The 26,430-nt window shown below is 38.4% G+C and overlaps 1 protein-coding gene across 1 annotated transcript in view; it reads left to right on the forward strand.

Annotated features, from left to right (window-relative positions):
- FBXO28 (F-box protein 28) overlaps positions 1 to 23,277 on the forward strand; it is a 33,194-nt gene extending 9,917 nt beyond the window's left edge. Inside the window, exons 2-5 of the mRNA XM_004439541.3 lie at positions 3,575 to 3,684; positions 6,499 to 6,637; positions 16,581 to 16,776; positions 18,588 to 23,277. Coding sequence (XP_004439598.1) covers positions 3,575 to 3,684; positions 6,499 to 6,637; positions 16,581 to 16,776; positions 18,588 to 18,982 — 840 coding nt within the window. The 3' untranslated portion in view covers positions 18,983 to 23,277. The remainder of the gene's footprint in view (positions 1 to 3,574; positions 3,685 to 6,498; positions 6,638 to 16,580; positions 16,777 to 18,587) is intronic.
- Positions 23,278 to 26,430: the final 3,153 nt, after the last annotated feature.

Genomic DNA, 26,430 nt, shown 5'->3' on the forward strand with positions numbered 1-26,430 from the left:
TTCCGCACTTGCTGCCTTTTCATATGCCACCACCTCTAACCTAGCAGTCCCTGCCCTTCCTGAAAGCCGAATTCAAATCTTGTATCGTGTGAAGTCTTCCTGGGTTGACCTTAATAGTTATTCATCTTCTCATCACCCGGTCAGTACTCATATATTTGGTTGAGTTTCTAGATTATTAAAAGATATCTAAATCCTAGTAGTTAGCTAGATTCAGTGCGGCAAAATTCTTGTATAATAAAAGAATTTAGATAGTACCTTGGAAATTATTACAGAAATAATTAACCTTAGTTTTTTTCTTTGTAAGTTTATTGCTGCTAAAAAATTATTTCCATTGTTTCATCTCAGAAATTATCAGAGAGATTATAGAGTCCACAAAGACAAGAAGCATTTTTCTATAAGATTGTACCTCACATCAAATAGTTTTAACAACAAAAAATAGTTTTTACAACCCCGAATTTTATTCCCCAAAGGTACCACTTTCAAGTCTTTGGGCTGTTTTTCTTTTATTGGTTATTATCTGTTGACTTTCTACTACGAAAGATGAAAATTTAGCCTGCTCTTTTCTCCCTCATCACACGTATACATAGACACACTTTTTTTCTTCCTCCAATGAGTTTCTTTTTTCCTCACATAAAATTCAGTACTGGGGTTTGTGGCAATGTGATTATTCAGGATTGGGGTACTGCTTCTGAAAGTGTGGTCCAGGGATCCCAAAAGGATTCCCAAGACCCTTTCAGGGAGTCTGTAAGATCTGAAATGTTTTCATTACAGTATTAAAATGTTATTTGCATTTTTCATTTTCATTCTTTCACAAGAATACAGTAGAGCTTTCCAGTGGCTATTTGATGTGATGATGTCATCATACTGATAGCTAATGAAATGTGTGCTTGTGTATCGTGTTTTCTAGAATTTTCTAAGGTGAGAATACCTCGGTAGATTGAATGCAGAAGCAGAAAAGAGGATTTGCTTCTGTTCTCTGAAGCAACACATCAAAGAGATTTGTAAAAATGTAACTCACTAAATATTTTGTTTTAGAGAAGAGTTACTTTTTCTTAAAAAGTTATTTATGTTAATATGTATTGGTTTTATTATTGTTATTTTTTCAGTAGACACTGAACAGATGTTGATAACTGATTTAGTTTAGTTAGAAATAGATTCCACCATATTTTAAAATACCACTTATTGGGAATTAGTATTAGTTATTTAAAATATATTGTTTTAATTTCTTTTGAAATTGAAAAGACTTTCATTTGGCATGCTGTGATTTAGGAAGTATCTAGCGTTTAATATTAGAGTATTAAAGCCTTCATAAGCTTCAACCTAGTTTGCGAGAATTTTTGTCCCTCTAGTCTCAGGAGAAAGCAAACTTATGTAAAAAGTTTCATCAGCATTTCATTTCAACAGGTATTTGTCAAGCATTTGTGCATGGGGGCTTGCCAGGAGAGATAGAGGCACAAGACAGCCCCTACCTGATTGACTTGGCCTTGATACAGATTTATCTCAGTTCTTTGCCCTTTCAACATCCACACCTGTACGATGAGAATTAACTGGTTCAGGTTGATGATTCTCAGTCACTGCACAATCTCAGGGATCAAAGAACAAACAGATTTTGTGTACTAGGTTTCGTTAAGATAAGAAAGGTGCGGGGCCGGCCTGGTGGCCTAGTGGTTAAGTTCGTGTGCTCCACTTCGGTGGCCCAGGGTTCATATGTTTGGATCCCGGGCGTGGACCTACTCACCACTCATTAAGCCATGCTGTGGCAGGCGTCCCATATAAAGTAGAGGAGGATGGGCACGGATGTTAGCCCAGGGCCAATCTTCCTCAGCAAAAAGAGGAGGATTGGCAACAGATAGCTCGGGGCTAATCTTCCTCACCAAAAAAAAAGAAAGATGCTGGGGTATCTCAGAAATATAACAACTAAGTATATAGAGCAAAGTTTTCAAATTAGTACTAATTTAAACCAAATTTATTTAACATAATTTTTACCAAGTGATTTAGCGTGTATTGTTTCATTTAAACCTAATGATATTCCTATGAGTTAGATACTATCCACATTTTACAGATGGCTGACTCAGGCTTTCAAATGGTAGCTGACTTGCTCAAGAATGCATAAAGGTTGGACTCAAATGTAGGTGTTCTGACTTTTTTTTTTTTTTTTTTTTTTGTGAGAAAGATCAGCCCTGGGCTAACATCCATGCCAATCCTCCTCTTTTTGCTGAGGAAGACCAGCCCTGAGCTAACATCTATTGCCAATCCTCCTCCATTTTTTTTCCCCTTTTTCTCCCCAAAGCCCCAGTAGATAATTGTATGTTGTAGTTGCACATCCTTCTAGTTGCTGTATGTGGGACGCGGCCTCAGCATGGCTGGACAAGCAGTGCGTCTGTGCGCGCCCAGCATCCAAACCCTGGGCCGCCAGCAGCGGAGTGCGCCTGCTTAACTGCTAAGCCCCAGGGCCGGCCCCTAGGTGTTCTGACTTTTGATCCTGTACTTTCACCGTATAAAAATACTGTGTTCCTTAAGGATTCAAAATAGTTGAGGTTCTGCTACACGTGTTAAGATATTTTGGAGGATGTGACAGTATCTAGTATAGAGTAACTTTCTATAGTTAACCCAAATCACTAGTAGAAATAAATTAGAATTCTCTTTCTGGTTATAGATCATATAAACTTTGTGCGAGGTTGGACTCAAGTTTGAATATACATTTTTGGCTAAAGGAGAATTTTCCTTATTTCATACCATTAAAAACCTTTGAGGGACCAGCCCCATGGCCAAGAGGTTAAAGTTCTGCACGCTCTGCTTCGGTGGCCCAGGTTCGCAGGTTCGGATCCCGGGCGCAGACCTACTCCACTCATTAGCCATGCTGTGGAGGCGTGCCACATACTAAATAGAGGAAAATGGGCACAGATGTTAGCCTAGGGCTGATCTTCCTCAAGCAAAAAGAGGAAGATTGCCAACGAATGTTAGCTCAGAGCAAATCTTCCTCACACACACAAAAAACAAAAACAAAACAAAACAAAACACCTTTGAAAATGTTGTGTTACTGATCTTGAGGACTACAGTTTCTGACCATAATAGTGGGGATACATTGAGAACATTAAATACCTAAAGTAAAGAAGTCAATTATGGGCCGGCTCCGTGGCTTAGCGGTTAAGTGTGCGCGCTCTGATGCTGGCGGCCCGGGTTCGGATCCCGGGAGCGCCCCGAGGCACCACTTCTCCGTCCAACGTGAGGCCGAGTCCCACGTACAGCAACTAGAAGGATGTGAACCTATGACATACAACTATCTGCTGGGGCTTTGGGGGGAAAAAACTGAATAAATAAAAATCTTTAAAAAAAAAGAAGTCAATTATTCTCTGCCCACACCTAATATTAATTTCATAATGCAATATTGCAAGAGTTGCGAAGTATGAGGGATTCACCCATGTATACTGATTCACAGATTCAGATGGCAAACTGAGGAACTGTACTAGCACAGAGAACTTCCAGCCATCAGTTTTGAGTCTGAGTTAACTGTCTTTTATTAATTAGGTTATTACTTTTTAAAAACCTTCTTTCTCTTCCTCTCTCCCCATAGGTTTGTAAAAGAATGGACTTGGTTTGCCAGAGAATGTTGAATCAGGGATTTCTAAAAGTGGAGAGGTACCATAATCTATGTCAGAAACAAGTTAAAGCACAACTCCCAAGGTATGTTATGGCTAGCAATGGCAAGAATTTACAGTTGGGGGTTTTGGTTTTGCTTGTTTGTTTCGTGATTTTTTTTTTTTTTTTAGTCTCAATAAGAGTTTACATGTTAAATGGTTTCCAAGTTTTTGTCGCAAAGGGTACACAGATCACAGTAAGTGATTTTTACTATGGTTTGTCCACACTCACCATTTATGTTTGACATTTTACTGGAGGTTCTAGCCTGGGCAGTTAGACAGGAAATGAAATAAAAAGCATCTGGATTGGAAAGGAAGAAGTAAAACTCTCTCTATTCACAGATGACATGATCTTACATATACATGATCTTGTATATAAGGAATATGCTAATTAATTATTAGAACTAATAAACAAGTTCAGCAGGGATACAGGATACAAGATCAATATACAAAAATCAATTGTATAATTGTATACACTAACAATAAACGATGCAAAAATAAAGACGACAATTTCATTTACAATAGCATCTAAAAGAATGAAATACTTAACAAAATAAGTATGAGACTTGTGCACTGAAAACTACAAAACATTGTTAGAAGAAATTAAAGAAGACTTAAATGGAAAGACATTCCATGTTCACAGATTGGAAGACTTTGTATTCTTAAGATGGCAGTACTCCCCAAATTGATCTATACATTCAGTGCAGTCTGTACCAAAATCTCAGCTGTCTTTTTCGCAGAAATTGACAGGCTGATCCTACAACTTCCTATGGAAATACACAAGACTCAGAATAATCAAAACAATCTTGAAAACGAAGAACAAAGTTGGTAGAGGACTACCACTTCCCAGTTTCAACACTTACTACAAAGCTACAGTAATCACAACAGTGTGGTTGACATAAGGACAGGCACAGAGATCAATGGAGTAGAATTGAGAGTCCAGAAAATGAACTCTGACATTTTTAGTCAATTGATTTTCAAGGATGCCTAGACAATTCAATGGAGAAAGACTAATGTTTTCAACAAATGATGCTGGGACAGCTGGGTATCTACCTGCAAAAGAATGAAGTTGGACCCCTTCCTCACACCATATACAAAAGTTAACTCAAAATAGATCATTGACCTAAGTGTAAAGGTCAGTGCTATACTATAAAACCTTTAGACAAAAGCATACTGCTAACTTGCATGAACTTGGATCAGGCAATGGTTTCTTAGGTAAGACACCAAAAGCACAAATAACAAAAGAAAAAGGTAGGCAAATGGGACTTCCATCAAAATAGAAAACTTCTGTGCCTCAAAAGACAGCATCAAGAAAGTGAAAAGAAAACTCACAGAATGGGAGAAAATATTTGCAGCTCATATATCAATAAGGGACTTGTATCCAGATTATATGAGGAACTCTTTCAACAAAACAATAAAAAGACAACAGGGGGCTGGCTGGGTGGCGTAGTGGTTAAGTTCGCATGCTCTACTTCTGCGGCCCGGGGTTTGCAGGTTCGGATCCCAGGCGTGGACCAACGCACCACTCATCAAGCCATGCTGTGGCAGCATCCCATGTACAGAGTGAAGGAAAATGGGCACAGATGTTAGCTCAGGGCTAATCTTCCTCTGCAAACAGAGGAGGATTGGCAATGGATGTTAGCTCAGAGCCAGTCTTCCTCACACACACACAAAAAAAGACAACCCAATTTAAAAGTAGGCGGAGGATTTTAATAGACATTTCTCCAAAGATAGTATACTAAGGGCCAACAAGCACATGAAAGATGCTCAGCATCGTTAGTCATCAGGGCATTGCAAATCAAAACACTATGAGATACCACTTTACACCCACTAGGATGGCTGAAATAAAAAAGACAAAAAATGTTGGGAAGGATGTGAACAAATTAGAACCTTCATAAATTACTGGTGGGATTATAAAACAGTGCAGCCAATTTAGAAAACAGTTTGTTCCTCAGAAAGTTAGACGTAGAGTCATATGATGATCTAGCAGTTTCGCTTCTAGGTATATACCCAAGAGAAATGAAAATATATCCGCACAAATATTTGTACATGAATGTTCACAGCATTATTCATAATAGCCAAAAAGTGGAAACAACACACAAGTCCATCAGCTAATGAATGGATAATCAAATTGATGGTGTGTCCATATAATAGAATATTGTTGCTCAATAGAAAGGAATGAAGTACTGATACATGGTGCAACATGGATGAACCTGAAGAACTATGCTAAGTGAAAGATGATACAAAATGCCACGTACTGTGTGATTTCAGTTACCTGAATGTCCAGAATAGGAAAGTCCATAGAAACAGAAAGTACATTAGTGGTTGCCAGGGGCTGCAGAATGGGAGTGACCGATAATGGTTACAAGCTTTCTTTTGTGGTAATGAAAATGTTCTGAAATTAGATAGTGGGGATAGATACACAACTCTGGGAATATACTGAAAACCACTAGATTGTATGCTTTAAAAGTGAATTTTATTATAGTGAATTATTTCTCAATAAAACTGTTTGAACAGTTTAAATGAGCTGATCTTATGGGCAGAAATGTATAGTCTCTTGTCTTTATATCCGTGTGTAATTCTTTCATTTATCTAATTTCTCTGATTCAGATAGCCATTAGGCTTGATATAGCCAAAACACAAACAAAAAACTGATTTTTTTAAAAATATTTTTTCAGTGAGTACTAGTCCTTGGCAAGGATTTCTGGACATAGTCATTCATTTATCATTGCAGTTCAATTATGACCCAATTATAGATTTCTAAATTAACGTGTAATTGTTAGACTGTTTTCTTAAGGCATTTTGATTGCTTAACATTTTAGTCTGCAATTCTTTAATGGTTACTTTTTTTTAATCATAGGAGAGAGTCAGAAAGGAGAAACCATTCATTAGCTCGTCATGCAGACATCCTTGCTGCTGTTGAAACAAGGCTATCACTATTAAATATGACTTTCATGAAGTATGTGGATTCCAATCTCTGTTGCTTCATCCCAGGAAAGGTAAAATAGAATTGCTTACCTAGAGCAGCTGGATTGCACCGTGTAAACTTTAAGTTATTATAAAGTTACAAAGTGATTTTTTAAATGTCAGAATTGTTCCTCCTTCTCTGAAATGAGTTTCTTTTTTTTTTTCCCTCCCCAAAGCCCCAGTACATAGTTGTATATTTTAGTTGTGATTCCTACTAGTTCTTCTATGTAAGCCGCCACCACAGCATGGCTACTTGAAATGAGTTTCTATGGGTGGATTTGTTTAGCTTCTGTACAGTAACTGACATAAATATGTATCATTTATGTGATCTTTATATTTAAAATTCTAATTAGGAAATATGCATTGGAAGCCCTACTGTTCTTTAGAGAAGCTTATTAAGAATTCATACTCAAGAAAAAATTTTTAGCTTTTACTTTTTGTTAAGATGCCAGACATACAGCAGTGAACAAGATAGGTATTGTCCCTGCCTTCAGGATTGTTATAATTTGGGGGAGGTGGAGGAGGAGGAACAAGCTGGTTTTTGTTTTGTTTGAGAAATATTTCATGAACTTATAAACTTCCAGATTTGACAGGAAAAATAATTACTCTATAGCAGTATACTCAGAGCTAAGCCACAGTGCTATTTAACACAAAAATAAGTATATCGTGGCATATTGACTATTACTAAATTAATAAAGACCTCATCATTTAACATGCGACTCATACCTTCAGTAGTATCTTGCTGCTTGAATTTGTAAATTCAGATGAAATATGTTTGTATCTTTTTATATAGAAGGGGTGGGGGCCGGCCCCGTGGCTTAGCGGTTGGGTGCGTGCGCTCCGCTGCCGGCGGCCCGGGTTCGGATCCCGGGTGCGCACCGAGGCACCACTCCTCCAGCCATGCTGAGGCCGCGTCCCACATACAGCAACTAGAAGGATGTGCAGCTATGACAGACAACTACGTACTGGGGCTTTGGGGGAAAAATAAATAAATAAAATCTTTAAAAAAAAAAAAAGAAGAAGGGGTGGAAATGGAATTAAACATGATTTTGTTACCTAGTTGATAACTAAAAAAAGGTTCCCTTAACACGGAGCTAATTAATAACTAGTAAAATTTGAACGTCCTTTTTTTGTTACTTCCATAGATAATTAACATTGGCAATATTTTGTATGTACGTTCTCCATTTTCGGTTTTCTTTTATGTTTATTTTGGGGAGGAATCCTGTTTCTTTTTCTTTTTTTTTTTTTTTAAAGATTTTATTTATTTTATTTTTTCCCCCCAAAGCCCCAGTAGATAGTTGTATGTCATAGCTGCACATCCTTCTAGTTGCTGTATGTGGGACTCGGCCTCAGGATGGACGGAGAAGTGGTGCCTCGATGCGCACCCGGGATCCGAACCCGGGCCACCAGCATTGCAGCGCGCGCACTTAACCACCAAGCCACAGGGCCGGCCCAGGAATCCTGTTTCTTATTTGAAATATTCTTTGGTATATCTCACTTTCTTCATATTAGCTACAAATGCTTTTGTAGGGTACTAACTATAAAAGGGTGAGCAGTTAGAAACTTTAGATTCTGATTTCTATGCCAGATTTATCCAGGTCTGATTTATAGGCCTGAATTCTTGTTTTCCTGAGAAGTTCATGGAACTAATAAAGATTGTCCCCTATAGCCTCATTGTTTTTAGTGCCTATCTCGTTGTTAAGAATATGAATATTTAAGAAACATCTTACAGTTTTCATAACCCCAGAGACAGTTCAGTCAGTTGTTACTAACAGGAGTTGAGAAGTTTGCAGCAGAGTCCGTGTGGCCTGCAAAGCCCAAGACGTTTAGTGTCTGGCCTTTACAGAAGTCACCAGCCTTTGTTCTAGTTGATCAGGATCACGTGATTGGAATGATGATCTTTACTGTCTAAACAAATGAGGTCAAATCCATCTGAGTCTTGCTCTTATTTTGGAAACCACTTGTTGACTTTTCACTTTAATTTCTAGTACCAAAATAAAAGAACAAAACCAAGGTGGCAGTAATGGAGAATGTCTTCAGTTTTCAAGATGCAGTAGGTCCCCTAGGGCCTTTGCTCTGGACAGCTCCTTAAGTGGAGCCTTTACCTTGCCTGCAATAGGAGAGCAGTTGGAAAAGAATTTTGTACCTACCCTACCTTTCCTTTATAATACAGATGTCTGCGTATCCCTTCCTCTTGTTATTACTCTCATCTTATATTTATGAAATAACTTTCTAATTCTCAGAGCATTTTCATATACACTATCTCATTTCCTTTCCATCACAGCCTGTGAGGTAGACAGAACAAGTATTATTATTCCTATTTCATTGATAAGAAAACTGAGGCCTAGAGACCTTAAGTGATTTGACAAAAGCTACATTTCTCAAGTCTTCTGATTTCTCAATTTTCTTTATTGTTTTCTTCCATTTTTCCTTAATAGTACCCATTTCTTCACAAGAATTGATCCTAAGTTCTTTTTCTCCTACAAACCTGAACTTGACTGGGAAAACAACCCTGAAAAAACAGAAATAATTTTTGTTTTTATTATCACACTTAATTCAGCTTGTTTATTTTGTTTGTCTTTTTGGTGAGGAAGATTGGCCCTGAGCTAACATCTGTTGCCAATCCTCCTCTTTTTGCTTAAGGAAGATTGTCCCTAAGCTAACATCTGTGCCAGTCTTCCTCTATTTTGTATGTGGGATGCCTCCACAGCATGTGGAGAGCGGTGCGTAGGTTTGCTCCCAGGATCTGAACCCACAAACTCCGGGCCGCCGAAGTGGAGCACGCAAGCCTAACCCACTATGCCACTGGGCCAGCCCCCAACTTGGATTATTTTGTTTCTTAGAAGTGCCATCTTTATAGCTTATATTTTGCCTAAAGCAACACTCTGTATGCTCAGAATGTTACTTTTTATTTTTATGTAGCTGGTACTTTTTAGCTTACTTAGCCTAAAACTAAACTGCTAACTTAACACAGTTTGCAGTATTTGGGTTGTTTTATGATTGCTCACTTTTTGTGCTTCTCATCCTTTAACTTTTCACATTCTACTTTCAGAACATAAGGATGTGGCATTTAATTTCCATGGTTAAGTGAGGACATCCTATAAAATAATTTTCTTTCAATTTAACATATAATCTTGATCTGGTACATGGTTTCTACAGTAGGTTATCTTGTTTTCCCCAAGATCTTGCTCCTGTGTTATACTTAAAATTTTAGGAGCTTTTATACTTTTTTGTGGTTTTGTATAGAATATATCCATTTTGTTAAAATTCAGGTCTACAGTAAGCATTTCATTTCCTAAATTACTTTTCACAAGTTACTTAAGTGAATCTGGTTAATATCAGCATCATAGTTTAAATTAGATTGCCTGGTATATACCAGAATTTTGGGCCTTTAATAGTTGGGGAAAAAAAATTTTTTAAATTATTCTCTGAAAGAGCAATCAAATTTACTCTTAAAATTAAATGGTAGGTTAAAGATGACAAATTGAATACATGTTTACCTCTAATTCCTCCCAAAACTCCACCTATACAGTAAATGTGCTAATTTTAAAAAGGAAAAAAAGATCCATGAGAATGGGATCGGGAGAGGAGACAGCAACAACAAAATTTTGAAAGCTGGAACATAGATGAACGAGTGGTAACTGACTTAGCAGAACTGAGAAAGTTAAATCCTAAACTGGCAGTGGGGAAAGCTGGGAGGCACCCAGTCTATACAACTGAACCTCTAGAAAGCTCTAGAGTTGAAACCTCCAAGCACCTCTGAAAGTGGGGCTAAGACGGGAGGCTTGGTTGAGAGTCTATATTTAAGAATGATTTAAACCTAAAGATCCCCCTCCAACTCCAGACAAGCTACATCATTGCCCTTCTACTAGCAAAAACCTAGGTCTTACTCACTGGAGGGGTTTAAAATGAGGTCTCTTGACGGGGAGACCATACTGATAACGAGGGCAGTAAAAGCAAGTCTGTCTAAAGAATTCGGACTGGTTGGGAGTTTGCACTATTATCTATGGCAGGGATCAGCAAACATTTTCTGTAAAGAGCCAAGTAGTAAATATTTTTGGCTTTGCGGGTGACATGGGCTCTGTCACAACTCCTCAACTCTGAGAAACAGCCATGGACAACATGTGGTAAATGAATGGGTGTGCTTGTGTTCCAATAAAACCTTATTTACGAAAACAGGCACAGGTCAGATGGGGCCATAGTTGCCCACTTTGACCGCTATATTGATACTCCACTCATGTCTCAGAACTAAGAGGTTATAGATTGTTGGCTTGCTCCTGTATACGTTTCTCGAATCTTATGACGTATAGAAGTCAGACTTTTCAGTCAGTTCATGGTCATTATCAGCAATTCACACGTATTGAAGCACACGTGAGCAGAGGCCAACCAGCCATCCTGGGAGAAATAATAATGAAGAAAAGACGTGGATAGTCCCTGCTTCTAATCGTTACCGGTCACCCTGGTCACCCTTTTGTGCTTATTGAAACACAGTGGTCCCCAAAAGTCATGGTTTTCACAGTGTAAATGGTTGTACACAGTCATGAAGCTAGATTTCCATGAACAAACTTAAAATCTATATATTAGGTGGTGTTGGTTTGCTTTTAACATTTTGAGGGGAAAAAACTGGTGGTGTTGCATTTTTTGGGGTGAGGGGGCTTCTTATCTTGATGCAATTTCATATTTACACACAAATTGCAAGAATAGTACAAGGAACGCCCATATGTTTTTTATCCCAGTCCAGCAATTATTTACTTTTGTCCCGTTTCCTTTTATTCTGTATATGTGCATTTTATTTTTTTCTGAAACATTTGAAAATAAGTTGGAGATGTTCTGACCCTTTATTCTTAAATATTTCAGTGTATTCCCTAAGAACTAGGACATTCTCTTAACCACAGTACAGATATCAAAATCAGGAAATTTAACATTGATAACAATGCATTAACTAATCGACAATCCATATGCAAATTTCATCACTTATCCCAATAATATACTCTTCCTAACTAGTCCAGAATCCAATCTGGGATTATCAATGGACTTTTTAATCTTCCTTAATGTGGAATAGTTCCCGATGCTTTCTTTGTATTTGTTGATCTTTACATTTTTGAAGAGCATAGGTCACTTATTTTGAGGAATATCCTTTAATTTTTAAATTAAAAGAGGTGGAAGGGAAAGCGAAGGAAATCTCACGTAGAACAAAAAGACAAAGATGGAAGATGAGAACATGAGGTTCAGTATTCTAACAGGAGCTTTATTTGCTAAACAGTAGGTTAAACAAAATAGAAATTCTCTCTAGAGTGAACTCCATGTGTTAGAAATGTGATGGTGGTTCACATTTGTTTGTACCATACTTTTTTTAAAACTTAAAAATATTTTTCATAACTATTGTTGTATTATCTCAAGCCCGGGTAGGATTCGGCATGTGGCATATTATTTAAAAGTTGTAGAAACAGCCATTAAAATTGACCAGGCTAAGGCCTATGATCTTTCCACTGGACTCAAAACTCATACCGATACATTCTTGCTGCTAAAGTAATTTTCAGAAAGTCATTAAACCTACTCAGAATATGAAATATTTTGAAAATTGAGCAAATACTATGCTTTCTTAATATGTGCCTCTAAAGCCACTGCAGCCAGTGATAACTCTGAATGGTAGAAGCAGTGTGGTTCTAACACCCCATGACCTTTTTCTCCTTCATCTTGTCCTTTGCTTGTAACTTTTGGACAGAGGAAAGAGAATATTTTTAATTTTATTGAAAACATGGATTTTCCCACTTGACTAATCCCTAGATAGTAAGATTTGAAGACATTACTTTCCCCAGTGGAAGACCAGAGCAAATGGAAAGAGATATCTTGCTTTTACACTATGTTTAAAAGACTAAATAACAGTGAAGATAAGAATACTTCACAAATTAGTTTATGGATGTAATTTAGTATCAATTAGTATTCCCTGTGGGGTATTTTGATAGGCAATTCATTCTGAAGAATAAGGGTTATGGAAGAGGATTAATTGCATAATGTATGTTTTTTAAAAACCTAGAATAGGGGCTGGCCCAGTGGCGCAGTGGATAAGTGCACGCGCTCCACCTTGGCAGCCCAGGGTTTGCAGGTTCGGATCCCGGGCGCGCACCGACGCACTGCTTGTCAAGCGTTGCTGTGGTGGCGTCCCATATAAAGTAGAGGAAGATGGGCATGGATGTTAGCCCAGGGTCAGTCTTCCTCAAAAAAAAACAAAACCTAGAATAAATGCGTGGTATGTAATAGCACTACATAAATGTTGATTTCCTATGCTGTCACCTGTCCATCTCCATCATCTATCCACTCCGCTCGACTGTCTCTTTAGCCAGGTGTGCCCTCCTCCTGCTCTAACTTTCCTTACCCATTGAAATTCTACTTATTTCTCATTGCCAAGTCCTTCATTAGGTCTACCTGATTCTCTCAAACAGATCTTGTCTCTCTACTTTCTTTTTTTCACACGGCACTTTGCTTATACATTGAACTTATTACCGTTGAGCTCTGCTTTTCTGTTTGTGGGTCTTGCGCTGAGTTGTCTTGCACTGAATGGGATCTGTGTCTTATTCATGCTTGAATCATGACAACAGTCGTTTCTGGTCTAGCTCAAACAAACTGTAAATAGTCTTCTGTCTACCAGTATTTATGTACATAAACATAATATAAATAGATCCATTAATAAAGCTGTGGATATTACATTAAACATATAAGTACTCTTTCAAGTATTAGGTATTTTTAAAAATCCCTTTCAATAGAAATTCCATTAACTGTGACCTTTATGTTCAAAACAAAATCTACCCTCTAAAAATCATAATCTTGTATTGAATTTAACCCTATGGCTTGCCCCTAAACAGTTTTATTTAGATATGTCAGTATAACATTTGACCATCCTTATATCATATTCATTTAACAAACATTTATTGAGTATCTGCTATGTGCCGGACACTGCTAAGGCTTTGGGGATCTGACAGTGAAACGACTTATGACCTCTTCTCTCAGTGAGCCTACTATATCATGGAGAAGACAGAAATTAACAGAAAGATATACTTGCAACTTGTAGTGTGTATTCTGAAGAGAAAATAAAGGATTCGATGAAGTTATGAACATGATTTAAACTGGAAGGGGGATCAGAAAAGACCACTCTGAGAAAATGAAATGTTACTGAGACCTGAAGTAAGAGTAAGGAATTTGGGGTTGGAGAAGGTAGGGGAGCTATGCAGGGAGAATGTTCCAGAAAAGGGACCATAATGTGCAAAAGCCCTGGGGCTAAAAAGGGAGAGAGGGTTTGATTTAGTTTAAAGAGCTAATAGTTGCTTTGTTCTCAAAGATGCAACATGCTAGCCTTGAGGACAACATAAAATAATACTGGAGCCCTGCAGTGCTTTTCTTATTTATAATATACAGTAAAACTTTGATAAACACAAAACTACCATGGATCAATTAATATCCTAGCACTAGTGCATAGAATCCAGTCAGTATGAAGGACCTTTTAAGAAAAAATACTATATTCCTACTTTGGCTTATATTTTTAATTTTTATTAATCATTTCTTAATTGTGTATAAATATTACATAATTTTTTTCAAAGCTTTGAGCTTCCATAAATATTTCCCACTTGGAGATATAGCTATAGATAGCATATTTCTAGCCCTTGAACTCCTTAAACAAGCCAAGCTGACTCTGAACTTGGAGCCATTGCCATTATTACTGCCTGAAATGCTCTTCTCCCCAGATCTTCAAGTGACTGTTTCCTCCTCATCATTCAGTCTTAGCTTAATTATGTCCAAGAAGCCTTTCCCGACCACCTTGTCTAAAGTTATTCCCTGTCCCTCCAATAGTAACTATCACAGTTTCCTCTTTTTTCTTTTTTTTTTTTTTTGTGAGGAAGATCAGCCCTGAGCTAACATCTGTTGCCAGTCCTCCTCCTTTTTTTCCCTTTTTCTCCCCAAAGCCCCAGTAGATAGTTGTATGTCATAGTTGCACATCCTTCTTAGTTGCTGTATATGGGACGCGGCCTCAGCATGGCCCGACAAGCAGTGGGTCGGTGCGCGCCCGGCATCCGAAGCCGGGCCACCAGTAGCGGAGCGCACGCACTTAACCACTAAGCCGTGGGGCCGGCCCCTCCTCTTTTTTCCTCTTGGCACTATTTTAGATTATTTTATTATTTGTTTACTTTAGCTTCACAAGAATAAGAATCTTGCCAGCCACATTCACTGTTTTTACCCCAGTGCTTTGAAAAGTGACACATACATAGTAAGAACGCAGTAAATGCTTGAATAATGTCTATCTTACAAGTTAGGATATGCTCATATAGTTAAATTATAAGCCCAAGGGAAAGTACTCTTTTTTTAATTTTTTTTTTAATATATATAATTGTTACTAACATGGTAGTTCAGTAAGTTATTATTGAAAAAATGTTATTTTCTTCTAAAATGGGTTCATAATCTAGTAGTAATGGCAAAAATAAATATCACTTAACCATAGTGCCTCAGGATTCCACCTCTGACTGTCTTGTTCTCATCTTCTCGCTGGGCGGTCAGTCCCTCTTACGCCATTGGCTCCTGGGCCTCACCGTCATGCGCAGTTTCTCTCCTGAGCTCCTAGCCTGTGTCTCCAGCTGCCTGCTGGCTGGCATCACCTGCATGCCCCATGTAATTCAACTCATCTCCCATCACACTGGCCCACATGTACAGCACCTCAGCCCGAGCCAATTCCTGTTCATCTCTCCAGGCTCTAACGTGGCCTCTTCATGAAATCCTCTGGGATTCACGATAGGGACACATCCTGACTGTTTAATTTTGCCGACATTCATTAGGCGCCATTCATTAGGCGCCCGTGGTGCTGGCGTGAGAAGGATCGTCTCATTGCTCTGAGAGTTTAGAAAGCGTGAAGGACTGTGGTTTGTCCTGGTACTGTTCTGTAAGATCGTATGTTTGTCTGGTAGTACTCAGCAGCCTGAGTAAAGGGGAAGAGAAGATTGTAAAATTGTTCCAGAGATGGGTATTGGCTAGGTAAATGCAGCAGGAGGAATGAGTGGGATTCAAGGTGATGGAGATATTTTGGGGACGGAATGGTTTGGTTGATTAACCCACAATTCTTGTGAAATGAAGGCCCATTGGAATAGATGTCATCCAGACTGGAGGTCTTCAGAGATGTGAATTATTATCTTTAGGTCTATGCTGAAGCCGTGGGAAGTATTAAGGATAACCTCACAGGGATTAAAGCTGAGGGCAGAAATGCCTACGGAATGTTCAGTTACCATTCCAGCAAGAGAATTAAGAACTCTGTTCCTAATTGTCAGAACTTAGTTTCTTCTCTACGTATGTTATGCGTTTCCCCATTGCAGTTACCATTAAAATGAAAAAGGATCTCTTGCCACCCTTTGGTGATAGCAAGAAAACGGAGTCTGAGGAGACCTCATTTCAATCCATAGCAAGTACAGAGAAAGAGAACTTCAAGAGATAGAGCCCGTGGTGGCGTGTTAAAGAGCAGGACATCAGGCTGAGTCCCTGGGCTGTGGGAGACAGATTCGGGCTAGAGGGAAGTGGGTTTGGGTAATTCCCCTACCCCTACCCCTGCTCGAATTCAGGATTTAATTTCTTACTTTAGTCCTCTAGTTTCTTTATATAGCCCTCTTTGTATCACATATTTATACATCTGTCTCCCCCATTACGCTGTGATCTCCTTCAGGGCAGGAGCTGTATTTTATTTATCCTGATTCCTTAGCCCCAGCATAGTACCTGGTACAGAAAAGATGCTTAATGAGTAGAAGTATGAAATGTGTAAAGTATTATAACAAGCCCCTTAAAGCCGTGCGGTACAGAGGGTAATGTTATCAGTGGCCAGTACATCAGTTAACTCACCCTCTAGGTCTTTACAGGAATTACAAAACAAGCAGCCACTTCTCTCCCTATTCGCTATTTTCTTTAAAAAAAATTAAAAGTGCTAATGAGAGCTCATTATTTTAGGTGATTGATGAGATTTATCGTGTGTTGAGATATGTCAATTCTACCAGAGCCCCTCAGCGAGCTCATGAAGTACTTCAAGAGTTAAGGGATATTTCCTCCATGGCAATGGAATACTTTGATGAAAAGATTGTTCCCATTCTAAAGAGGAAATTACCAGGATCAGATGTCTCTGGAAGACTCATGGGCTCTCCTCCAGGTATCTCGTGTTTGTTAATAATATGTTCATTTTATAACAACATTCATGCATAGTTTTGTAGCTTGCTTTTTTTTCCCACTTAACCATATATCTTGAACTTTTCCGTGTCTGTAAATATGTATCTAGAACATTGTCTTTAATGACAGATTGGATTATAGACCATAACTTAATATAACTTATCCACTCCTGTTAAGCACATTTGTCTCTAGTTTTTCAGTATTTAAACAACACTCTGAAGAACAGACTTGTAGCTAAATCTTTGTACGTATCCACTACTATTGACTTACAGTAAATTTATTAGAGTAGACTTGTTGGGTGAAAAGCTATATATATGTTTTTTGATGTTTATGACTAGTTAATATTCATTATCCTAAAGCAGAATTAAATATACCAGATAAAACCCCAAAAATTCTTCATGGGAAAATCCAGTTAATTATTTCAGCCTCCAGAGTGTCTGGCTGCTACTTTAAAAGACAGGGTGTGTAAGGCTATTGTGAACATTGTCAGTTCTTCTGTGGTAGCTATGTTGTAAAAGTATTGGATCCTAGAGATTTGTGCCCTTATCTACTGAAAGACTAAATTGTTCAATGTCTTCAACCCTTGCAAATATTTTAAATCAGGAAAAGAATTTTAGTAAAATGTTTTGTTTTGTTCCGATTAGTTAGCTGCCTGGAATACTCAGTGGGATCACTGAGTGGCACTCTGTAAGTTAATAATAAAGCCTGCAGCATCTCAGCATTAACGTATCTGTTATTTATTAAGTACCTATTATGCGCCCAGCACTGTGCTATGTCCTGTGGAGACTAAAAAGAAGTGTAATACATGGTGTCTGCTCTGAAGGGTCTTTCTATTTCAAAAGGTGAGACATAGCCAGACTCAAAGTTAGATTATCATAGGCAAGAGAAATATTTGAAAGGAGTGTCCATGTAAATGCCAAAGGAGTAGAGGAGACAGAATCTTAAGGGAGATAAGATCATTGTTGGCTGGTCTGACTGAAACTTCACAGGACAGAATTGTTCTGAGCTTTGATGCATCAGTGGAAGTTGGATAAAGATAAGCAGAGAAAGAAGGAAGAATATATCAATCAAGGGAAAATTCTGGTTATTTAGATGTACAAGGAGAAAATTAGCATGATGGGTTCAGGGTATGAACTGATCCATCCGATCCTTTTAGAAAACCTTCAGGAGATAAGGTTTAAAGGAAAAGGAGGTTATTAGTTTAAAATAGTGATTTTTAGGCCCATGTTACATTCGACTGTTCCTAAAACAGAATAGTTCCAAAGCCTTCCTGTACCACGTCAGAAATTCTTCATGATCGTCACGTGGGATGTGATCCACTTTTTTGATGCCATTCCTATTATTTGGCCAGAGTTGAAGCTTTTGCGTATAACTAAGTGCAGAGAGAACTTAAGAACATGATAGGTCTGTACTTCTAACTCGAATGTTTATGTTTGCTTGTGTGCAATGAGGTAGAAAATAATTTTATTCTAATTTTACTGCTTATATTTTCTTATTAGGTCCTAAAAATGTTTTATAATATTTTAAATCCAAGTTTATGCCATTAAATTCCGTTCTCCATTTGCTGGCAATCCACATACTGCCACATGAACATCAGCTTCAGAATTCAAACTCATTTACAGTTAAAACAAGGTGTCTGATTAATCCATTAGACCAAGTAGATTGCAAAGAAGAAATTATTAGAAGTGATATTATAAGGATATTCCGTTTCAAAATAAATTTAATTAATGAAGTATTACTGGTAGCGAGACATTTTGAGTGATTAATTGACCATTTTTAACTATTTCTCCACAGTTCCAGGACCTTCGGCAGCCCTAACAACAATGCAGCTCTTCTCCAAGCAAAACCCTTCAAGACAAGAGGTTACCAAACTCCAGCAACAGGTTAAGACAAATGGTGCTGGTGTGACTGTTCTCAGGCGGGAGATTTCTGAGCTTCGCACCAAAGTGCAAGAACAGCAGAAACAGCTGCAAGACCAGGACCAGAAACTGCTCGAGCAGACCCAGATCATAGGCGAACAGAACGCACGGTTGGCGGAGCTGGAACGCAAACTGCGAGAAGTCATGGAAAGTGCAGTAGGAACCTCCTCAGGGTCTGGGCAGAATGAAGAGTCTCCTCGGAAGCGAAAAAAGGCGGCAGAAGCCAGAGACTCGCCTAGGAAATCTAAACGCCTCCGGAATAGAAAGTAAATTGGAATGTGGTTCTAGCTCCCGAGGAAGACATGGCTTAGTGGCTTAAGCAGTTATGCATATCAGGATCCTGTGAGCAACACGGCGTCCCTTAGGCTTCTAGGCTCTCAGAACACAGCTTCAACTTGAACTCTCGTGGTCGGGACATTCTCTTCCTGCTTCTCCTGGTTGAACTCATGCACAGAATCTTTTTACTTTGCAATAGATTTGTACTAACCAGACCTGTTCTATCATGTTTCGAGGAGTTCACTTTTTTTCTGTGCAGATAATGTTGAAAGTAAGTTTATTTGTTTCTGCATATATGCACATTACATAAGGATCTTAAATCAGTCTTGACAGACTAGAAGTTAAGTTGAATACAGAAAATGTCCTGTTCACTTGAAAGAAAAGACCTACTTTTTAAATGGACAGTATCTTGTTTTAAGAAAAAAATGTTGACTTTTTGTTATAAGTGACCTTTGTCTGGAATGTCTGAAAAGTAGTAAATGCTCTTTGGTATTGAAGTAATGGGTAACTACAGCGGACTTCCATAGTATTGACTGTAGAAGGGGCCTCTACAGTATTGACTATATATTTTTATAAACTACTGGCAAGGGACGTATCCAGTTGTTATATACACGTTTTCAGTTCTCTTTTGGGGCCATGTCCTACATTGCATGGATGGATGCATGCATTGCCTAGTCAACTCACTTAAAAAGCTCTTGCACTGCATTGATCTTGAACCTCTATACTTTACGTTTTAGAGCAGCGTCTTAGTTTAAGTGCTTAACATCTTCCACCACAACAGCATGCCGGGGCCGGGGGTTGTTAGTCCATTTGTCCTCCAGCTTTACAGGAACGAGAGAATATTAAAGCCCATTGCTTTATCTCTTCTCTGTAGGGTTCAGGTACACTGGCTAAGGCAGAACCCCAAATTCCAAGTCTCTTTATCGATATCGGCCCTCTGGTAACCAGTACTATTCCTTACTCACGACACTGTGTTCACTGATCAAATGTGGTCATTACCAGTGGTGTGAGTAGGGGACCCAACTCGTGGGGTGCAGTTTTACCATTGAAAGAAGGTTTAATGAAGAAAACTGTATTATGAAAAAGCATTTTGATCATTTCGTTTCCGGGGGATGACCCGAGGGAAGCTTTTTAAGATTAATTTCAAGCTTTCCTTATCCTACAACTTAAAGCTTTAATTTCGTTTGCACTCCTGTTTTGAGCTTGTAACTGGAAAAGCATGTCTTGCACTGTTCAGCCTTCAAAGTGGTCACTTTAACAACCTCCAAATTGTGTACAGTGGTTATTTTCCCCAGCTGTATATTTTTGAGACATTGAACTATTACTGTCCTAGTTTTATTTTAATGTACTAAATTATGTAGTTATTATTTGACTGTTAAGTTCTTTTAAACAACTGTTGCCTTGGGCATCAGTTATTTAAAATAAATGTAGGTGTAATACAGAAAACTATCCCTTTCCAGGTGGGAGTCTGACACCTGTATAAACCTAAGGTTTGGGTAAGTACCTTAGCTGAAAAAAAGCACAAGGTTGCCACCTTTTTTATCCGTCCAAAATGACATGGTTATGGATCCTTTTGATTAACCTCACCAAATGAAACTTTTTCTTCTCCATTTTTAATATTGTCCTTACATAATACTATCCTTAGATTTTGATCAATTCTATGTCTAACTTGGAAACTCCATTTACAATGTAGTATGTTTTCAGTGAAAAACCATAAAATAACATCCAAGTGTTTCATGGTTTGTCGGGAAGGTAATTTTAAAATAAACAATTTCCAAAAACCATTTGTCAGTCAAGGTCCTCCATAAAAGTCCCCGTCTGGAACTCATGTTCTCAGCAGGTCTCATTTTTGTGATCATAGGATTTAGCCATATTGTCATCCTCTGGAGGAGGCCTGCTGGAGTGCTCATGGCCTTTCAGAGTCTGCTTTCCTGGGAAGAGGAAGACTTTCTTAGGTAACAAAGGACATGTTTACAGGTTTACAAAGTATGATCCTTATGCATCAAAGGGATATAACCTCAGATGATTTCTTCAGTAGTTGTTAATGAATTATTTAGTTTCCTGGGTTTCTTTTTAAATTACATCTAGATACTCTAAATGTATCTGTAGTCTTCCGTTAGTAAACATGAGTATTTGGCTTTCATAATAAGCATTCACACTATTAGAAGGTAGATTTTCTGTTTCAAAATCCGAGTTAATACATTATACACATGGAATCACCTGTCCATAAGGTTAATGAGTTGCACTTGTTAATGTATGACTGTTCCGTAACAGTAGGAGAATAAAGCACTACAGGTCAGTGGTTTGTTTTCAGTCTTAAATATTACTTACACTGTCTAGGTGAAACATGGTAGAATATTGCCTTGACCAATTTGATAGCTGTTAAATACCTGCTTTTGGATAGTATAATGGTATTTAAGGCTCAACAAATCACGAATTATTTTGATAAAACTGGCGTATGTTACAGGAATATTGTAAACTAGCCTCCTGAGAGAGAGCCATCTGGCCCTGGATTATACGTCAGTAATTTAAGTGCTGTATGGTAATATTGTGTGTCCTAGAACATCAAGTATTCTCGTCATCTTCCTTGACTCTCTTTCAGAGGAGACTTCTCTGTTTTAATGGGTCATTCCCACGTATAAATTGATTATGGTACAACACTACAGACACAGATAAAAATGTGAAAAGGCATATATAAGAAATGAAGAGGACTGCCCCCCTCACCCCAACAGGGTCCTCTGCTTATCTCCCACATGGACTTGGCTTGGCTTTGATAAATATGAATTACTTCAGAACATGAGGTTATAGGACCTATTGTTTTTCAAGCTTCTCTTGATGTACAGAGCCTGGAAATAATGGGGCAAACACAAATGTATTGAGAGTAATCATACTATTTTGAAAACAATTGGGGTGCCATCAGGTCTAAAGCCACTGGTTTTGGAAGCAACTTTGTTTTGTAAAACGTGTTTTTTGGAGTACTGAACTTTACCGGGGCTTGCCTTAATCTCTACTTAGTAGTTTCAAGATGTATGCGCTATTATTCTACTTGTTAAAATGTTAAAATATTCTATGTAGCCCCAAAGGTGGGTAAAACAGAGTATAAGTAATGCCTAAATAAATAAGCTAAAAGGTGTCACTACAGTGGGATTTTTAAGAGGAAATGGACATATGAACATAGGCTATGTGTAATAAAAATAATGGCACCTTAAGATTGCACTATTTTATGCATTATTTTATATGCCATTGCATAGCCTGCACTTTAATCTCCAAAGAAACGATGTATGATGTCCCGGTTCTTCCTTATTATTAATAAACTTTTTCCTAAGACAGGGCACTTAATTCTATTTTGCTATACTGAATTAGTTTCTTGGAGGTGGAGTTCTTTTTTGAGTTCTCTATTTCCTTAGCCATAATATTTTCTAGGATCTAGGAACTCCCTATCTTGTCTATTTCCAACAATATATAATTTTAATTTAATGTAAAGTAAAATGTCATACTTGGTGATCAGCACATTCTTATATCCTGCTCTGGCAATGACTACCCATTTGTTAACAGTTAACAAACCCTCTAAAAATAGCATATGCTGTAAGTTAAGATTTGAAGCCAGGAATAAAAGGCATTTTGAAAAGAAATGTCTTGTATGATGCAGTCTCTTGGACATGGCTGTTTCTAATATAAAATCCAATTTGATACACCAGCCAATTATTTGACTTGGGATCTATCTGGATTCCTTTAGTCCACAAAAGGTTAATAAGTTAAAACTACCTAAAAATAAGAAACTTCTATAACCTGCCATCTGAAGTGAGTTATTTTCAAGAAATGCTGAAGTAATCTACAAAATGAAACTAGCAATTGGTTGACTGCTGCCTACCATGATTTTATTTTTAATAGCAATACATTTAGATGCGTGATAAATATGATAGGCTTAAGTAATGTTGGCCTTTTCCAGCTTCCTAAGAATCTTTGTCAAATTTCTGAAATTCAGAAATTAAATCCAGATTTTTCCTGTTGGGTGTCAAGAGAACCATGGGATTTAGAAGCATATTGGTAATTTGTCAGGTCCATTACCAAAGTCTACTCTTCCATATTCAAAGCTATACCAAAAGTTTAGAAGTGTTGAAAATTCCTTTATGTGGTACCTTGTCTGTTTACTTATGCTCATGAGCAACGATAAATTATTAGTTTACCTTCTGGAATTTTAATTGTTATAACCTAATTCAATCATTGGAAAGTGAAAACCACCTCCCGGTCACACAACAGGGTACGGAAATAAATGTGTTGTTACCAGTGCTACTTGTTTTCTTTGTATTTCATGCACAAAAGATTATGGAGCTCTGCTGCTAACAAATACCATATTAATATTCACCACCTCTTGAAGCACTATACTGTGTGGGGTTTACATATGTTATTTTAGTCCTCCCAGCTGCCTTATATTATAAAGCAAGTTTTACTCTATACAGGGAAGAAGTATAACTCAGATTTAAACTCAGATTAAAAAACACATCCACAGTGTTAGGCAAGTAAACGCCTATTGGGATTTGAACGCAGACCTCCCTGCCTCCAAAGCTTACATACTTCCTACTATAGTGTACTACATTCTGAAACAGCTGGGAGCTATGACACTCTAGATTACATTGGTTCCAAACTTAATAAATGTGTAGATGAACATTCCATACATCCACTAGACAGTGCCCAAATCACTAATGTGAAGAGTAACATATAGAACTGAAAATCAGGAGAAGGCTGGGCTTGGAGGAGGCAACTTTTGTCTTAAAGTTTTTTGGCAGTGGATTCACCCGAGACATACAGGTAAAAGAAAGCAGCCTCTAGAACCTGTGATCTTAAATAGGAGACAGTCCTAGCAGTAGATGTGACCCAAGGCCACTAACAGGCCCATAGTGGCCTTACTATAATATACGCTGCTGATCAATACAGTAGTGACCTCCGATTCTTCTGCTCTGCCAGGGAAGAATACTGGTTCTCTTCAAAATTCCTTCCCATTCCAAAACTAAATATTCAGCATTTCAATGAAATAAAATCCTACAGATGAATTTCACCTCTGTTTTGTAAAGATGTAACCGTGATAGGGAATTACTAAAAACAAAATTCCCTGAGAAAGAGCAAACTCCTTGATGCTACGTACTTTACCCACTTCGTCTACAACTTAGATGTTCGGGAAAGAGATCACAGAGGACCATGCTGGAGGGTGAGGGGATGGCAGTGGTACCAATTGTTCCACACCATCCCTGCATTCTAGTTGTCCAGATGTCACAGAACCATATCTCCCAGTCTTCAGAAGCTAGATCACGGTGGAAATCTATTTCTATATCCTTCAGGTGGCTCAGCTGCTGCATGATAATTTCACATTGCTAGAAGACCAAGGATCTTTACCAATAATATTGCTTTTCTTTAAAAATAAAAGGATGTTTCCTTTATTTATGAACTCCTCGTCTTAATTCCTGAAACAATTCTTACAGCATCCATTAAAGATGATTCTCTTGTCCAGAAAATTGTGTTTCAACTTGCTTGTATACATTCCTCTGGTTTTGGTGAGTCATTGCCTCAAAGCAAAATTATAGGAAATTTTGAGGAGGAGAAAAAAGCTGGAGTGGTGGATGTTTGAGCAACAAGTACAAATGACTAGAAAGGAAATACAAATCAAGGATGAACTTCCCAAAATTCAATAAATTCTGTTCATAGAAGTACAATCAACTACATAGCTTTCAACGTTCTCAACTTTTGTGTTTTCTTTAAATTCTATTTTCCCCCTTCTCTTTGGATTGCACAAAAATTCCTTTCTAATTAGAATCTGAAACAGCAGTGTAAATAGTAAAATTGGTTCTGGGAATGCAAACCTAAGGTGTGCCCTTCTATCTTAAGACAAAGGGAAAACCTCTGCCTTCTCAAAGCTAAGCAAAAGAAGACGATTTGGGTGTGTGGGGAGGGTGGGAAGGGGGAACTAAAATGCTTGCTCCTCCTTTGGAGGGTTGGAGCAACCTTACAATAAGGGCTTTAGCTCTTAGATACCCAGTTTCTAGAACCCTAGGTGCTGCCATAGCAGCTGCCTTCCATCCCCAAAGCAACTGTGAAATGCAGCTTGTGTCATCCTTGTAAGAGGACAATAAAGGGATGAATGTCAAGGAGTTAACACAGTGTCCAGCACATAGTAAGAAGGTAATAAATAAATAGTGGTGCTGTATAGAGATATAGATAAGACACGAAGGAAACAGAGATACAGATTATATGTACATGATGCATTGACTGCATGTGTTTCCTTTAGTCCCTGCTTTAAGCGTAGATAGATAGATAGATAGATAGATAGATAGATAGATAGATGATAGATAGATAGAGATAGAGATAGAGATAGAGATAGATATAGATATAGATATAGATATAGATATAGATATAGATACATACATGTGAAACACTTTGTCTACTCATACAGGCTTTCTAGCTTCCTGGGGAAATTTATTTTTGATCAGTCTTAGTGTTGGCATCTCCTAGAATCCTAGAATAAAAAGAGACCTTGGAGATGATTTAAGGTAATTAACGTCTTTTTCATCGCTGAGGTAACTGCGTGATTTGCACAGGTCACACGCCTTGAGAATGGCAACTCAGTGTCACTTAAGTCTCTCCTAACTTCACAGGACTTTTTGCACTGCCCCACGCTGCCTCCTTGAGAGCCACAGGAGAGAAACCAGTCTTGAACTGCTCATCCCTCTCCACCTTCGGCTGAGAGGACTGACAGAGGAAGGCGGACCTTGGTCTGCACCAGGTAGAACGAAGAGAGGAGCCTCTTGCAGAACCCCCTGCACCTTAAGACACAACCTAGAGTAAAGGTCAAGCATACATGCTATAGAATCAGAATAAATGGGCTCCTAATCCCAGCTCTACCAGTTACCAGCTATGTAATACCAGCTTGGGTACTTAATATCTCTGAGGCCCGGTTCCATCATTTGTAAAATATTTCCTACTTCACAGAGTTGGTGCAAAAAGAAGATTCTGTGAAGATGGCGGTGTAGGAAGCACCAGGAATCTATCTCCTCACCTAGACAACACTGTACTGGGAGAATCTGACAGATGTAACTATTTTGGAACTCTGGGGTCTATCAAAGGCTTGCACTTCCAGGGAAAGACTTGTTAATTTTGGTCAATTTCAGCTCTTAGCACAGTAGCAGCCCCCCATCCCCTACTCACAGCCACTTGGCAGGCAGCTGAGCACATGTTCCTGGAGCAGCCTGTACACAGACTGCAGGAGCCAAGGTGGGCAAAAAGGACCCTGTCCTCCAAATATTTGGGATCTGTGCTGTGATCACTGACTGCTGCTTCTCATCACAGAGGTGCAGACAGAGAGGCAGGAAGCCATTGTTGCACCTCGTCCCATTGTACAAGGCCCCTTCCCCACCAGCTGAAATGCTTTCTAGGGGTGTTAAAGGGCCAGC

The sequence above is a fragment of the Ceratotherium simum genome, chromosome 36 (genome assembly GCF_057802395.1).
Source record: "Ceratotherium simum simum isolate JZ-2026a chromosome 36, ASM5780239v1, whole genome shotgun sequence".
Taxonomy (NCBI): Eukaryota; Metazoa; Chordata; class Mammalia; order Perissodactyla; family Rhinocerotidae; genus Ceratotherium; species Ceratotherium simum.